The sequence below is a fragment of the Tetrapisispora phaffii genome, chromosome 9, assembly GCF_000236905.1.
Source record: "Tetrapisispora phaffii CBS 4417 chromosome 9, complete genome".
Taxonomy (NCBI): domain Eukaryota; kingdom Fungi; phylum Ascomycota; class Saccharomycetes; order Saccharomycetales; family Saccharomycetaceae; genus Tetrapisispora; species Tetrapisispora phaffii.
In genome coordinates, this window is record NC_016528.1 from 538,752 (window position 1) to 556,226 (window position 17,475).

The 17,475-nt window shown below is 35.9% G+C and overlaps 8 protein-coding genes and 1 non-coding gene across 9 annotated transcripts; 3 read left to right on the top strand and 6 right to left on the bottom strand.

Annotated features, from left to right (window-relative positions):
* Positions 1-2,401: 2,401 nt before the first annotated feature.
* On the bottom strand, positions 2,402-3,334 carry TPHA0I02430 (KilA-N domain-containing protein; the record flags this gene model as incomplete). Its single annotated transcript, XM_003687132.1, has 1 exon — positions 2,402-3,334. The coding sequence occupies one exon, from the start codon at positions 3,332-3,334 to the stop codon at positions 2,402-2,404; it is 933 nt and encodes a 310-aa protein (XP_003687180.1).
* Positions 3,335-6,254: 2,920 nt separating this feature from the next.
* PRI2 (DNA primase subunit PRI2) lies at positions 6,255-7,796 on the bottom strand (the record flags this gene model as incomplete). Its single annotated transcript, XM_003687133.1, has 1 exon — positions 6,255-7,796. One exon carries the CDS (start codon positions 7,794-7,796, stop codon positions 6,255-6,257), a length of 1,542 nt encoding a protein of 513 aa, XP_003687181.1.
* A 637-nt stretch (positions 7,797-8,433) lies between these two features.
* On the bottom strand, positions 8,434-9,960 carry MAC1 (Mac1p; the record flags this gene model as incomplete). The annotated part of the gene is made up of 1 exon (XM_003687134.1): positions 8,434-9,960. The coding sequence occupies one exon, from the start codon at positions 9,958-9,960 to the stop codon at positions 8,434-8,436; it is 1,527 nt and encodes a 508-aa protein (XP_003687182.1).
* A 503-nt stretch (positions 9,961-10,463) lies between these two features.
* Positions 10,464-10,967, top strand: UBC7 (E2 ubiquitin-conjugating protein UBC7; the record flags this gene model as incomplete). The annotated part of the gene is made up of 1 exon (XM_003687135.1): positions 10,464-10,967. The coding sequence occupies one exon, from the start codon at positions 10,464-10,466 to the stop codon at positions 10,965-10,967; it is 504 nt and encodes a 167-aa protein (XP_003687183.1).
* Positions 10,968-11,356: 389 nt separating this feature from the next.
* Positions 11,357-12,715, top strand: DCW1 (putative mannan endo-1,6-alpha-mannosidase; the record flags this gene model as incomplete). The annotated part of the gene is made up of 1 exon (XM_003687136.1): positions 11,357-12,715. One exon carries the CDS (start codon positions 11,357-11,359, stop codon positions 12,713-12,715), a length of 1,359 nt encoding a protein of 452 aa, XP_003687184.1.
* Positions 12,716-12,935: 220 nt separating this feature from the next.
* ANR2 (Anr2p) lies at positions 12,936-14,525 on the bottom strand (the record flags this gene model as incomplete). Its single annotated transcript, XM_003687137.1, has 1 exon — positions 12,936-14,525. One exon carries the CDS (start codon positions 14,523-14,525, stop codon positions 12,936-12,938), a length of 1,590 nt encoding a protein of 529 aa, XP_003687185.1.
* Positions 14,526-15,001: 476 nt separating this feature from the next.
* BLI1 (Bli1p) lies at positions 15,002-15,349 on the top strand (the record flags this gene model as incomplete). Its single annotated transcript, XM_003687138.1, has 1 exon — positions 15,002-15,349. One exon carries the CDS (start codon positions 15,002-15,004, stop codon positions 15,347-15,349), a length of 348 nt encoding a protein of 115 aa, XP_003687186.1.
* Positions 15,350-15,512: 163 nt separating this feature from the next.
* Positions 15,513-17,183, bottom strand: MSS1 (Mss1p; the record flags this gene model as incomplete). The annotated part of the gene is made up of 1 exon (XM_003687139.1): positions 15,513-17,183. The coding sequence occupies one exon, from the start codon at positions 17,181-17,183 to the stop codon at positions 15,513-15,515; it is 1,671 nt and encodes a 556-aa protein (XP_003687187.1).
* A 77-nt stretch (positions 17,184-17,260) lies between these two features.
* TPHA0Itrna2A lies at positions 17,261-17,333 on the bottom strand. The gene has a single exon. It is a non-coding gene; the product is annotated as a tRNA-Ala (tRNA).
* Between the last annotated feature and the right edge of the window lie 142 nt (positions 17,334-17,475).

The following is a 17,475-nucleotide window of genomic DNA, read 5'->3' on the forward strand; positions in this document are numbered from 1 at the left end:
AGAATGCAAATTGAAATAATAAATCAAATACAATCCAGTATATATATATGAAATAAAATGAAATTGTGAACCAAGGAAAAAAGTTTTTAAAAACGAAAAATTTCTCCATTGAAACAATTTAAAGTGTAGATACCTTAATGAATATACTAAAGAAAATGTAGTGAGAATAACTATATAGATTATACTAGTAGTGCGATGCCAAAAGACGATAAAAGTTTCATGAGAAAAGTAGTTAAATCCATTAATTTTCAAAATTATTTTTCGTTTTCTTATTAGTTTGATGACATAGAGAGAGAAGAAGAAAGCATCTAAAAGCGTTAAATGATAATACCGATTGGTGCGATGAGTCTAATGAATGAATGAATGAATGAATATCCAAACGACGAGACGAGACGGTAAGAATTGACACTTTACGACGAAGAAGCTTGAACTGAAGCGATAGTTTGACAGTTCTAACGAGTGGTTCCACCAGTTGACTTAGCACTGTAAAGTTTGTTTCATCTGATGGCTGCGTTGGTAGAGAGAGCGAGTAGAAATAGCATTGCATTTTTTCGTAGTTAAGAAAATACTCCAAAATGCACTTACTATGTGATATATGAACAATAGCACTGAGTGTATGCCTGTGTCTCGCTGCCTCTTCCACCGTTAGATGGATATTTCTCCTGTGGGCAAAGTGTTAACATACGAAAAGACAAGTCAAAAAATTCACAGAAAGAATTTTAACGGGAAGGAAAAGTTATACGCTGTGCTTTCAAATATAGAGATATGTGTGCGTGGACGGGAATTGTGGGAGACAGGCCGAAGAACGCTGGAGGGAGACAGGGTAAGATGGTTTGGTGCGAGGGTAAGAGGGGGGAAATAGTGTTTAAAAGTGCGTGCGCCATATTTATCATTACTAAACGGAAATGGAAATGGAAATGGAAAAGAGGATCTCTGTGCGCTATGTTCTGCGTAATCTCGCAAATGTGTAATTGTGGATGTTTCTGTTGAGAGTTGCTCTTTGGCGATATACAGCAGGTGCTGTTTTTCTTCTTTTTTCTTTTTCTGTTTTTTTGTTTATTTTTATTGCTTATTCCTGCAGAGTCCGTCTGTGTTCACTCGCTCTTTTTTGCAGGTGTGCAATTGATTGTACGAATAGCAGACAGAGCGCGGAAATAAGATGAGGCCACTGACGATCATTGTAGAAGTGACATTAAACATGCAGAAGCAGTGCCCTTGATTGCATGTTCAATTGATTTCCGGATGCTTTAAACGAGGAAGGATAGTTAACTGTCTGTGCGAGATGATTATACGGTAGTGACTTAAACGAGGAAGTAATCTCATTCATCCCATTCATCCCATTCCATGTCAAGCAATTGTGGTATGGCATGGTGGATGGATGGGTCGGTTGCTATCGACAAGGTGATAGCGGTGCATGTTCAGATAACATATTTCGCGCTTACAAAGTAATGCAGACTCCCCTTTACATTTTCTGGCTGTGGTCCTCACACTCATCATCGGTACAAATAAGATGGATAGTAATGAAGCAATTCAAAGGATAATCAAAGACTTATCCATATATTCAAGTATACTCGTGAGATGGTTCTCGAATTATTGATCCGTAATAGAGAGAAGAGTACGAAGTATGTGACTATATAATCACACTTGGTAGCTTTTATATGGGTTCTGCACTCTGATCAAACCCTGGCGCATATGCTATTGATCATACGAACTTAAAACGTAGCATCTGTCCTTTCCCTTATAATCTACCGATATTGTTAACACATACTGGCTCCGATTAAGTTTCGCATTCATCTCTATACTATCACCATAGTTTCGCATCCACCTCCCGCTACAAAGTTATGATATTCATTCATTGCCACTACTGCATTTCCATGCAATAAATAAAAAAAAGTTTTCTTTTTCTTGTTTAAGTGAAGAAGCGTGCCATGAAGTGCCAGGATGGGTAAAATGTTGTCATCCTCGGCAGAAAAAATTATATATGGACATCTGGACATCAATATATACATACGTTGATTATTTTAGTGTGGGTGACATATCTACACGCTGACATGTGTAGGTATCGTAATGGTTCAATAATAAGGATTGCACACTATTGAAGAAAAAAACCGTTATATTGAACAACACTTTTAGATGACTGCATGCATGTATGTCTGTGCGTAATTTGATTCTTGGTTCCTTGCGAGGAACGTTTTGTTGAAATGCGTAAATTACAAGGACATACGACGGGGATTCTTACGTTGGTATTATTTCACTACGTTGTGTATTATTTTATTTTATTTATTTTATTTATAATATTAAATACATACAGTCATATATTAAAACCCAAACTTCTTAGAATTATTCACGATTTGTCTTGGATTATTCTGAGCAAGGGCAGAATAAGGTATTCTTTATTTAGTTATCTATTGTGGTCGTTCGGGTAATTCATATGGCCAGGGCCATGGGCAGGTGTGCCATTGATATGATCATGATTCATGGTGTTTGGGGATAAATGGTGGAATATTACAGTCGGTTGCGGACTTTGTTGATAGTCTAGCTGTGGATAAAACTGGTGCAGTTGCGGTGGATATTGTTGGAGAACGTGTTGCTGCTGCTGCTGCTGCTGTAGTTGCTGTTGCAATTGTGGATTAATGTGTTGCAAATGTGCCGCGCCAGGATCTAGCTGGGGCGGCTGAGGATATGTATATGGATGAGTATACTCATACTGCGGTCCTCTTGCATACTCTGTAGTATGTATACGTTGGATTATGTTGTCCTTATGACTGTTGTCGGATGCATATGGTGTCGTGTAGGACGGTGTTGTATTTATCATTTTTCTTTGAGTTAACTCATGCATCTTAACAATCTCCGGTAGATCATCTGAAAGTAATGGATATAGAAAATCCGATATATTAGTTTTTTCCGCTAAATACCTTGCCCGCTCTAGTGGAATCCATACACCTTTTGAATGCATTAACCCAACTTTAACAACGTGTCTCTCTTTCTCTGATCTCAACATTCTATCTCGTCTACCTCTGGTCATTCCAGTAACATTCAGCAGTTTCGTACCATTAACCATATGGTTATCTGCTCTTCGAAGCACTACTACACCGTTAGCTATTACTTGATAACATACTGTGATTTCATCCTTCCATAGTATTGTAGTTAATCTGGGAATAGTATGATTACGTCCTATTTCTGGTGTGACTGACGTTGGCAATATTATATTTGGCTTGTTAAAATTATTCATTTCATTATTATTATTGTTACTGGTGGCAATTTTCGTGCCATTTAAGTTATTAATTACAAAAGCATTGTTTGCTTGGGCCGGTTCAGAATAGCTCATTATCATTTTATTTTCATTGTTATCCTCATTAGTATTAATACTGACATTGAGATTATTTGTTTGCGAAAATCCAGGATAATGATAGCAATTTGGACCTAGAAGATCTTTGCCATTATTAATTGTCACCGGTAAATTATTTCCTGGATGTTGAATATTATTATTGTAATCAATATTGGAAACATCGTCACTGTTAGTAATATTTCGTTTCGAATCGATATGCAATTTTATAGACGGTAAAACATTACTTTGTTGATACGAATTCTGTCGCAGATGATGTCGCAAGGGCTGGGCATTTCCGTTTTGTTGGGAATGTCCCAACTCTTGCGCTAATTGCTATCTCGTTTGATTGGTTATTATATTTAAATTGGCAGATTGGTTGATGGGACTCGGTATTATCGAAGGGGTGTACTGGTTGGATTGTATCTGTCGTGGCGGTGAAACGAAACGTCTCATTCGATCACCAATTTTGTTGTTTTCTGTTATAATATTGTCAGTACTATTAAGATTTTTTTGTTGCATTCGACAGACAGCGTGAGGAAATTAAAGCGTATGAAAGTATATATGAAATGCACACAGTCAGTAATAAAAGTTAAAAATAATAATAATAATAAAATTGTAAGTAAAATAATTAAACCAATTAAAAGCAGGCTAGAATAGAACGACAACTGCAAATATTAAATATGAACATTTATTAGCATAAATGAAAAAATATAAAATGATATTCTTATTATTTTCACTATTTCCACTTTTTTGATGTTCTTAACTATTCAATGCAATTAATAACTAGCGTTTGCGTGCTACTATTATTCCCTAGGTAAACTAATTTTTAATGTATTTTCAAAACGTTCTTCTTCCTGGACGATAAGAAAAAAAGCAGACATGTCAATTTTGATAGTAACAAACATAAGTTTTCGAGATAGAGATATCTAACTATCCATATTTATATTTATACTATAAGTATTTTTAACATAATAGCATGGTATTAAATTTTTTCGGATGTGTTGAAAAAGAAAAAGAAAAATAAGTCAACAAAAGACATACAAGCACGGGAACTGACTAGAGAACCACTTAATAATACAAGATTAGTGTGATTTTGACATAGGGCCAAAAACTTAACTTTATATGTGGAAGCAGATGTGTCCGTGTCCGTGTCCATACGTACTGTGTGGGTGCATGTGAGAGTGTTTTCTTTCCTTGCAATGTGATCGTAATCCAATCTGTAATCCAATTCAGGCCAATATAAGTGGTGTAAGGTCAATAAAGCAATATAAGTTGAGTTAGATCGAGCAGGAAATGGGATTGGAAATGAAAAAAATGGAAAGATGAATAACGTAGTGTATCGAATCGCGCAAAGATGGTCTCTGAAAATACCAATCACCAATTGACCAATAGAGTGGAAAAGGAAACAGAAGCAGAAAAAGAATCACAAAAGTATGGCAGAGATCAGAGGTATGCTTGAGAAAGCGAGGAGTCAATTGAGATCCATAATGTTACCTGTTGGTACACACGAGTATATGTGTACGTCTGTTCGTGTGTGTACACATATATATTATCCCTGCTAGTTGCTGCGTCCGTTTTACTGACGGAGCAACTCTCTTTTACTTCTCTCCGGATTGCAGAGACTGGCAGTGTCCTATACAAGTGTCCGAAACAATGGGACGACAGCGATACCGTCGTGGGAAAGTTTTTTTTACGAAATCAATTTTTAATATATTAAAGTTTTAGATTTCCGAAAAAACACCGAAGAGGAGAACAGGCAAATACATTTACATAACAAGTTTACCTTTACGGAAATTTTTACGGCAAAAACAAGCAAACAAGCAAGAAAAACAACTTGTTTTATTACTTTGCACATCCTGTTCTACGGATATGTGTTACCTGAATATGAAAATTGGGGATCGATCTTAAAAGCCTGGTCGGATTTGTCAGGGTGGTTGTCTGTTGGCTATGTATGTATGCTGGCACGATATATAACTTAACAATGTTGAAACTGATGATGTGCTTAAATAAGTTTTTTGTTATTTTCACTGCGCGAAAACACATGACACATGCCACTTTTTTCCGTTCCGCCGAAGACAACAGACAAGACAAAAAAGCTTAATATCTCTTTAGAAAAGTGTATTTTGGTTATTTGTTGACTTTTTCTGTTTTGCAAAGCCGGAGCGCTATCATTTTTGTTTTCTGAGTGTCGTCTTGTCAGGAGGGAGGAGCGGGGACACCGGAGGAGAAGGGAAGGTACAACGATCTGCGTACAGCAAATGATCCAGTCGCATCGGTTCAATGTTACACGTTGAGTGCGTACTTCGTTGTGGTTCTTTCTTGCGATTCAAACCATGTAATCTGCTAGTTCTACTATTTGCACATGTATACATTACAGTGCTGAGATTTGGCCTCGCTGGGTACATATTAGACTGCTCCGCTAGGGGAAAGGGCAATAAAACTTAAAAATCCTTAAATAACTTTATAATCATTACAGGAATCTATTTTTTGTGTCTGTGCACATGACGAGCGTGCCGGAGTGGAAAGCTGAGGGAAAGGGAGAGAGAGAGCAACTCTGTGAGCTTGCCTGTGGGATACCTTGCCATTCCGCCCCTAGATCAAGTCAGAGGTCTCTTATTCCTTCTCAGCAGTGTGTGCGTTGTTTTCGTGTTTCAGAAATAACAACCGTATCTTTGCAAAGGAACAACACACAATTAACGCAGACCTTTTCACATCAGGTTGTTTTTATATTTAGTGCTCTACCGAACCGTTTGCTGAACCGGTCAAATTAATGCGTAGTTGGACAGAAAAAAAAGTAAATAACATTGGTCTCAACGAACTGGCCACAAATCATAAAATAATGCATTGCAATGAAATGCATAAATAGTTAATTGATTTTTGTTTTTTGCTCTGCTACATTGTTATACAGACATACACGTATTTAAACCTATTTAATGACCTCGCTCTTCCCTTCACGTTTCTCGTGCCATTTTCTGGACCGTTCGAAATATAAATTTGGGTGAGATATGTGTGTCATGTCATCAACACTATCAGACACCGAGTCATTGCTGCTATGCGATGCTTCAAACACTTTTGTGCACGCTATGGTATACTCATTCTTTGCGCAGAAATCTAATACACTCACTATTTGTTGCTGCGAAAGATCCATCTTCTTCAGTTCTGAGGTTAATCTATCGGGATTCCAATCCCTGTATGGACATCCATGGTATTCACCCCTAGCCGGTCTGGGTTTAGACAGGATCGTTCGACAGTCCCATGGCTTGTAGTTGATTCGGTTACCTTCTAGACCATAATTATGTCTGAAATTATATCTGTACTCTTTATTGAACTTATCTATCGAAACACGTCCTGCAAACGCCTCTGTCCAAAATTGCATAGCTTCATCACATGATAATCCAATACCTTTCAGGAAAAAACTCAGTTGTTGACGACCATTGTACCTTAAATGGTGATGTTCTTTTAAACCGTACATCAAATTCTTCGCACATAGTGGGAAATGTCTTTGAATGTCGTCGGTATTAACACTTCTGTTGTTGATATCATTATTTTGATTTTCAGTCGATGTGTAATCATCTCCTTTGAAATCGGAAATAGTATAACCAGATGAAAGATGTTGTAAAATCGGAACTAATCGATCATCTTCATTCAACCTAGGTAGATATTGATACGTCCTAATTAAATCCTCCATCAAGTTTTTTGAAAATTCGCTGGTTAATAAATTTAATTGCTGGAACTGAGGAAGATAAGCGTATCCATCTTTCAAAAAAACTTGACGACTGCCCACAAGATCAATAACATTTTCAAATGGCAATTTGATGAACTTCTCTTGTTGAAGGTATTGTCTCTTTTGCTGATCATCAGTGATATTCAATTGGAATTGCAACGATGGTGCAATCGTGTTATAGAGTTCCTTTGAGAATTTCGCTTTCTCTTCATCAGAGATATATCGTAAAAGTGGAAGGTTTAAAGATTTCACAAATTTGCTCTTGTCAACAGTAGTTAACATTTCATACCTGATTTTAAATAATAGTACTTCTGATCTAACAAACTTGTCACGAAGTTCTTTGGAACGACAAAAACACAATCTTAATATGTAATGCGAATAGTAATCTTTTTTTCTGTCTTCAAAATTATCGGTATTGAATGGAAGCAACTTCTGGAATTGAGGCTTAATAATACTCTCAATTTCCTTCAAACTTTTATTTCTTGAGATACACGATTCGATCTCTAGTAAGATCTTTAACCTATCAATTGCCCACGTCTCAAACTGATGTAAAGTGATCTCACCTTGAGGTGGTAACTCGTAAAACGATACTTTACCCTCGTAAATCTCATCATACAGCTTCTTCTCTTCCTCTGTCGTAGATGCGGTAGAACTTAATATCACTTGGTTGGAAACATCACCACTGGAACTGTTGAAGTCAAAGTTACGCCTTGACGCTAGTTTTTTCTTCGACTGTCTGAACATTTGGTGCTCAACGAATAAATATGAAACTTGCTTACTGTTATGTCACAGCAATTTTGAAACCTCACCAGCACAACTGCAAATACAATACACTTATCTTCATACTAATTAATATAAAAGTTAAAGATACAATATCCAATATTTAAATGAAGTATGATACAATTTCATAACTTCGCGATTTTTGCGATGCATTATATATTAACGCGTCTGTATTGTAGCAACTGGGGTATAATGAATATATATTATTTGACGTTAGTAAGATCATATACATACATACATACATACATACATACATACATACATATATATATATTAGTGAATCTGCGTCTGTCGCGTATATAGGCAGATATGTATATAATAGGAGTAATTCCTTCATTGTACTGTGTATCAGAACATGCTGAGAGCAGGGTCCTCGATCATCTCGAACTAGAACCAGTATATTGTTCTTTTTTCGTGGTCTATCATTTTCTTGAAGTTCTATTACTATAGTAATATAATTAGCATCATCAAGGTACCTGCTTTAATAGTCACACGCTGTGAACTTCAAAATCTATTGATGTTCAAAATAAATATAGAAGCGACGAATTGATTATTATGGACAAGCAGGACTTTATCCTGTCACATTTTTTTAAAAAATGGTTTACAGGTAATGCATGTTGCTAAGATTACTACTTTGGTTTGTTGGATCATAATCTTGCAAATTGAAGTGATAGAGGCTAATTAAACTGTCAAACCATTTAATTATATCTGTCACTCCAGATTCTGTTTGGGATTGGCGAGGCAACTGTATTTTTATGTAGTCCCACCAATATCTTGATGGAATGATTTTATTTTTGAATAAAATCTTCGTTTTCCGTCTGAATGGGAAATGTAATATACCACTAAAAATGATTTTATCAAATGAGACGAGCTCTTCTAAGTGTATGGTGCATGAGGTACATTGGCAAGTTTCTGGAGTGCACTTACAATCTGCTAGACTGCAATCGTCAACTAGTGTATTTAATATTTGAGCTTCACCGACTTCACTTAATGGAATTCCACTTTGTTGGATGTATGCATTTAGTTCGGTTTCATTTCTATGAAGTAAACAGTTAGAGCATGGACAATTATCATCTGGACACGAACACGTAGAGCTTAAATAAAGACCCTTGTGAGTTAACAGTTCTACCATTAAGTTCGAATTATTCACGATATCATTCATCATAATGGTACTGTCTGGGTTATTGCTATCATAATCAATATACTTCAGCAGATCTGTATCAGGTTTTGAAGGATTTTCATAATTTCCAATGCATAGATTGCTGTATTTTGTAGATTCGCTATTAGAAACAATTCCATAGTGATCAACGTTACTTGTGTTAGTTTCATCGACACCAACAGGTTCAATTGCACCCGGTGTGCTATTTTCAACTGGTAAATTCTTGCTGTGTGTCGCCAAGTATTTATCGTCTATCTTATTTTTTGAATCATGATAAGCTTTCATGGCAGTTCCCTTTCCTTCACAACCGCATAATTTAATCGGATTATTTGGAGTCGAGTTCAATTTTCCATCTTCTTTTTCATCCTTAACGTACCTCTTGATGTATTCGTTCTCTAACATGTATTTAAAAGCTTTATCATCCTGTAAAGAGGATGAAGCCCGAACAAAACCATTCTCCTTGTCACTTAATTTAGGCCTCACATTCAAATTCACATTCGCATTGGCATCCGCATCGTTCTCGGAGCTATCATCAACAATGATATTAAGTTTCCCATTGATGAACACAGCATTCTGTTTCTTCTTAACATTCAGAAACAAAATCGGATTAGCGTCCATTCCAACACAAGAACGCTTCCCATCATAGCCAGTACTATTCCCTTGGTCCACATCTGTGTCATTTGCAAGAGTCACCTCCGAAGAGACCCCGTTCCCAGCAGAACCTACCTGAGTATCGACACTCCCATCAGGACTCGTAGACGACTCCAACAGATTCTCTGGATTCCTCTCTTTCGCAACCTTCACCTCCGAATCCTTATCGACCATGATGACCTTCCTAGTCTTACACGACGTGGGTCTTCCCCTAGTCCGCACCTTCACCAGCATCCTCCCCGTATGCTTACACGTCGAGGATCTATGTCCTCGAATACATGAGACACACGCATACTTGTCATTTTGATATATAATCATAGCCAACTAAAAGAATAGTCAGGATTTCAAGCACACAAAAAGCTATAGCACAACCTGGTACGGCACGTCACTCCCTTCCAAGCAATGCAACTCACCCACTCCAGCACAAAACACGACGAGATCTCGAGAACCAACAACCAGATCTCTCGTTCCACTTATACAGAATGTTACAAATCATAGGTCTTCAGCAACTCATCTTGAATGGAATCTTGGAGACTCTTAAGATCCCACAGAGTCACCCGGACAACGCCGTCGAATCGACACAGGACAATGTGTTCTAACACACATTTGAGAGGGAAGGGACCATTGAATAACGCAATTTGACCACGAACCATCGTCATTTGTAAGAGTAGCGAACCATTGGAACACTCACGATCGAAGGTCTGGGATGGTGCGTCCTTTGAAAACAACGTAACTCGTCATTTATATCTACTGGTACAGTCCGTTCTTATCGATAGAGAGGATACCAAGGAAAGAAAGTCGTGGGAAATATCTATATATTTATGATCATGTCTAAAACGGCTCAGAAACGGCTATTGAAAGAGTATCAACAATTGATCAGGGAATCGCCTCCAGGGATTGTCGCTGGTCCATCTGATGAGAACAATATGTTTGAATGGGATTGTTTGATCAGCGGGCCGCCAGAGACGCCATACGAGAATGGGGTCTTCAATGCTACGTTGTTGTTTCCAAAGGATTATCCATTATCGCCTCCAAAATTGACGTTCACTCCAAGTCTACTGCATCCTAATATTTATCCCAATGGTGAAGTATGCATATCTATCCTACATTCGCCTGGTGATGACCCAAACATGTACGAGCTGGCAGAAGAGAGATGGTCTCCAGTCCAGAGCGTGGAGAAGATTTTACTAAGTGTTATGAGTATGCTGAGCGAACCTAACATCGAGAGTGGTGCTAATATTGATGCATCCATTCTATATAGGGACAACAGACCAGAGTTTGAGAGACAAGTCAAACTCTCGATCTTGAAATCACTGGGCTTCTGAAAAATAACCGTCCCACATTCGCACGCACTACATGCACACACAGATATATACATATACACACACATATAGTCACATATATGCACGGCCTTCACCTATAATATACATATGATTTTAACTTAGTCTTGCCATCGAACTGGTCATCGTGGCCTTCAACTGGAAGTCTCTTGTGCCTTTACGTGTCGTTTGCAATGATGCGCGTTAAATATTTTTAATTTGCACTCTCGTTAAAAGGACTCCCAAAGATGGAATATATCAATGTCTTGATCAATTAAATTGAAGCCTTGTTAGATGCTGTATCAGTTCTACTAGTATCATTCTATTCAAACACACACACACATAAATACACATATATACACACACACATTTTATGCATATACACACACTTCGTTATGCGTTTTAATACAAATAAATTACTATTTGTTAACTGTATACTATCGTTGTATTCATCTTTGACATCGGCAGTCTATTTGGACTTGGATAATTATGAATCTCTACAGAATGCCACTGCCTTAGTTGCTTATGGTTTAATGGATTATTACACAGGGCTGCAATATGGTAAGACTATTGGTATGTTCTCGGATCCGTACTATTGGTGGGAAGCAGGTGGTGCCTGGGGTTGTATGCTGGATTACTGGTTTTTCATGGAAAATGATACCTATAACGATATCATCAAGCAAGCTCTACTGTACCAAGTCGGTACCGCTAATGACTACGTTCCTTTGAATCAAAGTACCACCGAAGGTAATGATGATCAAGCCTTTTGGGGGATCGCTGCAATGATGGCTGCTGAGAGAAATTTTACAAACCCAGCTGAAGATGAACCACAATGGTTATATTTAGCTCAAGCCGTCTTCAATACAATGGCTTTACGTTGGGACACTGATTCCTGTGGAGGTGGTTTGAGGTGGCAAATTTTCCAATGGAATTCCGGTTATGATTATAAGAATTCTGTCTCTAATGGTGCTCTGTTCCATATCGCAGCAAGATTAGCAAGATATACAGGAAATGACTCTTATGCTGAATGGGCAGAGAAGGTTTACGACTGGATGGTAGATGTTGATTTGATCACTCAAGATCAATACTATTTTGTCTACGATGGTGTTGATTCAAATGATAACTGTACAACAATCACAAAATATCAATGGACTTATAATCAAGGTTTGATTTTATCAGGTTGTGCGTATTTGTATAACTATACAGGAAGTGAACTATGGCATACAAGAACAAAGAACTTCTTAAGTTCATCATCGGTTTTCTTCAATGACACTATTTTATACGAAGCTGCTTGTCAAAATCAAGAAACTTGTAATACAGATCAACGTTCTTTCAAAGCATACTTCTCAAGATTCTTGGGTGTCACAGCTCAATTAGTGCCTGAGACTAGAGACAACATTATGAAGTGGATTGACGCTTCCGCTTATGGTGCTGCTGAATCATGTTCTGGTGGTACAGATGGTCACACATGTGGTATCAACTGGTTCTATGGTGGTTGGGATGGTAAGTACGGTCTAGGTGAACAAATGGCCGCTTTAGAAATTCTAGTAAACACAAGAGCTTTAGATAGACCAGCTCCATATACTAGTAGCAATGGTGGTTCATCCACAGGTGATGGTGCTGCTGGTACAGAGACAAGTGCTACAAACTTATCACCATTAAACATCACAGCTGGTTCAAGAGCAGGTGCAGGTATTATTACTGCTGTAATTGGTATCTCTATCGTTGCCTGTGCTTGTTGGTTGGTTATATAGAGAAAGAGAGCAAGATACAATATAGGGTTCTCCCATAAGATAATGGGGATAAAATCACCATTTGGATTCATATATAAACTTAAAACAACTTTAAAATTTCTAAACTAGCACAAGAGCAAATCAAAATTTACAATCATTTAATTATGCAAAATAATTCATTTTTACATATGTATTCTAGATACTAATAAAAAATTTACATTTTCAATCCATAAATGTTTTTTTAACATATTGCCTTCAAGTATTCCCCATTATTTACCTCCATATCCTTTTGGTACCATCTAAGTATTAGTTCATGTACAAATTTCAAATCTTGTTCACTAAAACAATCTAAATCCATTTTAAGCAAATCTGCTGGTGCTAAAACCACAGAATCAGTGTTACTAGAACCATTGGCAGATTCTATTAAAGTAGAAATATTATTTCTTAAAGTAACTGTCTTTAAATGAAAATATTTTAGTACGTTTAAAACAATCGCGAACTTGTCATCTTTTAAATTCACATATGAGTAGGATGAATATATACTAAAATCTGTCAAAACATTTTGACGATATGATGCTTTTATAAATCCTGCTGTGACCCATAAATATAACCCATCTACTATGTATTGATACCACGTGACAGGTTCAGTTAATTTGCTAAAGGATGCTTTTTGGTCATTTGTCAGTTTCTCATCAAATATACCGTTAAGTAAATTATCATATATTTCATATTCATGAGGTGTAGCTTTTACCTCTACACCTTTATTTGTAATAAATTTTGGTAGCAATTCACAAGTCTCGCTCATAAAATTTACCGGCAGCACCAGCATTTTATCATATAGTTCTGTTTTATACGACATAATTTCATCACTTGTACATGCGACATAATTCAATAAACCTCTTGTATCTTTTCTAAGCTTTTGTAAATAATCAATATCATTCACACCAATAGTAAACAAAGGTATAATGTTATTTTTTTGGCCTAAAGAATTATCAGCGAACAACTGAGAAATCAACGAAAGACTGTATGCCAAAGCATTGCATTTTTCAAAGTTACAGTCTATTGGTTTTATAATTAAAATTCTTTCATTTAATATGCTCGATTTCCAAAGAGGAAATATTAATGGACCTAATTTTTTCACCCAAAATGGGAAATGCTCTATCATATGCTTGCGTTTAACATTTTGTTTTTTTTTGTTAGACACACCTTCATCTATTTCCTGGCCAGAACACTCATTAAAAAAGTTTTCAAAAATACTGAAATCATCAAAATTGCCAACTTTAAACCATTCTGCTAGTAATATTTGTAATGAATCAAGGTAATCATTGCATCTAATATATCGATCTGCTTGCAAATTATTTAAAATATCTTTATTTTGTTCACTCTTCGGATGAATCGAAGTTCCTTTATTAAATTCCTCGGGGTCTATGATAATCCCTAAAGAGTACATCTTAACTTTACTTCTATCAATGTGTTCTGTATTCTTGGCAATATCTTGACCATTCTGTTTGTAATATGCAACACCATAACAAAAGGATTTATCAGAAATGAGCTGATCATCTGCTTTTGGGATTATAAAGTTAACGACGTCGCAAGCAACCTCATGTATTCCTGATGGTAATGACTTAAATTCAATACCACTTAAATTTATCGTTGAATTTTTACTCTGCATGGACCAAACAATAATGTTCCCTTGTTTCATATCGAATTGACTTAAAAATATACAACTTAAAGGAGTACGACCACTTGGCTTAGACTCACTTAAAAATTTAATCTTCTTAACCAAATCATTATAATCCATTCGTTCTTTTCGATCAGTAAAATTTGACATGCTGTAGACTTTATACTATAAGATGATATGTAACCTAAATGATCTAGCTTATATTTACCACTACAATAACCACAAAATTCCCTAAGTCCTTTATAATGCAATACTATATGCAGAAAAGCAACTCTAGTATATACTAATATCTGCAATTTGTTAAATTTTATCAATTCATCAATAATATTCTCCTTATATCAATTAATTTAGTATTTTTCACTTTATATTTATATACAAACAATTTTTTAAGGCTAAGCCCACAAGAGAGGCACTGCACATATTGAAATAAAATAAAATTAATTTGAAACATTATAAACAATATTAATAAGTGGACAGTTATTGCGACGATTGATTATAAGCAAACGGAAGGATCTGTCATCTACCTGTTGTTGATTTCAAAGAGGTTAGTATTTTATATTGCTGATCAGAGGAAGTCTATCCACTGTAATTGAAATTAGGAAGCAAAAAAATAACACACAGGGTTCATGAAAGGTGAGGACCGTGTCGTATACCAATCCATTGAAGGTTTGGTTGACAAAACACAAGAGTTTATAGATACGGAGCTGGCTAAAGCTATTTCTTTCTTTTCTTCGAAGTCTGAAGATAACAAAAAATGGTTGAATGAGATATCCTCAACATATAAATTGGAAAATGAGGGTACCATGAAAGACTTCGAGGAATTGAAAAAGGCACATATTAAAAAGGTTGATGAATTGGAACAGAAGGTTGTATATTTTGAGGATTTATATAAAGAAATCAATGAACTTGTAGAGGAGCTGGCTGTGAAAACTAAAATACAGAAAAAGAGACAATCTCGTTTGGCGGAAAGTTAATAAGATGAACCACCTTTTAACTTAACATTTGAATTAAAGATAAAAATCCTTCAGCACATGGAATAACTTTATTAACAAAATATTTACAATTTATTTACTTATTGACAGTGGATGTGTTTGAATTAGGCCACTTCATTAATGCTCTCCATATATTGGAATGATATTACTTTCCTATACAGAAACTCGAAAATATTTTTCCCAACACCTCCTCTACACCTATATTTTCTCCAGTCAGTTTTCCAATTCCTTCAACAGTATCTCTTAAGTTCTCTGACATCAATACAATATCATCTGAAGAATTTTCGAAGTTTTCAATACCGAAAATAATATCATTCTGTAGAATGTCTTTCACTCTTTGTGATACTATTATAGAATTTTCATCCTCTGACACACTACTCAAATGTAGAAAATCTTTAGTAAGGTCATTAACCAAAGATTTCATACCATTGTCTGTTAAACATGAAATGACATTGAGAGGATATGCTAAATTATATTCATCTCTTAATTGAGATTTAATGCAGTTGAGGCATTCATCGGATTCAATCAAATCACTTTTATTAATGATTATCCGAACGATTCTGTTCTCTAATTTTGGTGATTTGATTATTTCTAATAAATCAGGGCTGAGTAAAGGCTTATTCGTAGGGTCTATCATAATGAGACAGATATCACCATTTTCAACCTTTGATATAGCTTTTTGCATACCAAGTCTTTCAATTTGATCAGAAGTTTGGCTTCTGTTTCTGATACCAGCTGTATCAGATATTATAATTTTATAGCCATTAATATTTACTGGGGTTGTCACAACATCTCTTGTTGTTCCAGCTATATTACTTACAATTGATATATCGTCATATGCAATTTTATTTAATAGAGAAGACTTACCAGTATTTGTACTACCCAACAAAGAAACTTTTATACCGTCTTGTAATATGCTTGATTTTTCTACTTTTTGTATAAACTTATTTATCTCAGCCTTTAGTAGTTTGATATTACTTTGAATTTTAGATGTGATTAAATTTAGATTATCTAGTTCAATATCATCCCCAAAATCAATGATCGCAGATAATTGAGCTATATTATCTAGGACAACTGAACGCCAGTTCATGAATAGAATCTTGTTCTCACCCGTAAAACCTACCAGCGCACCTTTCCTTTGAGTCTCAGTCTCTGCATCAATTATGTCTCTAATACCTTCAATTTTGGTCAAATCATATTTTCCATTTTGGAACGCTCTCTGTGAAAACTCTCCTGCTAAAGCACTTCTAATTTCTATGCCCTTACTTTTATCATGCATTGATTGTATTGTTTTCAAGATTTCCTGTATAACAACTTTACCACCATGCACATGTAACTCCAATAAATCTTCTCCAGTAAATGATCTTGGGGATTGAAAAAATAATATCAACGATGAATCAAGTAATGTCCTGCTATTTTTATGCGGATTAGATTTATAAAGATTCCTTAATAAAGCTTCTCTTGGTTTAATCATGTCATTTCTTAAGGTTAGCTTGTGATAAATATGCTTACAATGATTACCTGTAATTCTGATGACGGCTATGGCAGATTTTGTATTTGGTGACGTAGAGAGCGCATACACAGTAGGTAAATATGATGTATTTGTTGTCAACTTATTAGAATAATATCGAATGCAAGGCAGTAAACTCAATTGACATCTTAATGCAACACTATTAGTCCTGATATATCCTAAACCATTGGTATTCATCATTGGGCAGCTTTTCACATTATAAAGTAGTAGAACAGCTTGTGTAGCATAAAAATCGACTATTTTCAATGAAAAAAGGTTTGTGAGCTTGGTATTAGAGAAAGTCATTACAAGATCATTATTGAATGAAAAGTTGTGTGAACATTTCAAATTTAGATATAAAGACTTACGAAATTTGAAAAAAATGGACAAGTCCGGAGTCGAACCGAAGACCTCTCCCATGCTAAGGGAGCGCGCTACCAACTACGCCACATGCCCGATATTCTTAGATTTTGTAATGATATTAGGTCGTATTATTCACTAATTGAGACAGTAGGATAGTGGGGGGTATGGGTGTTAGGATTAATCTTATCGATAAACCCTTACAAGAATTTGTTGGAAACGACACTGGAAGTATAGC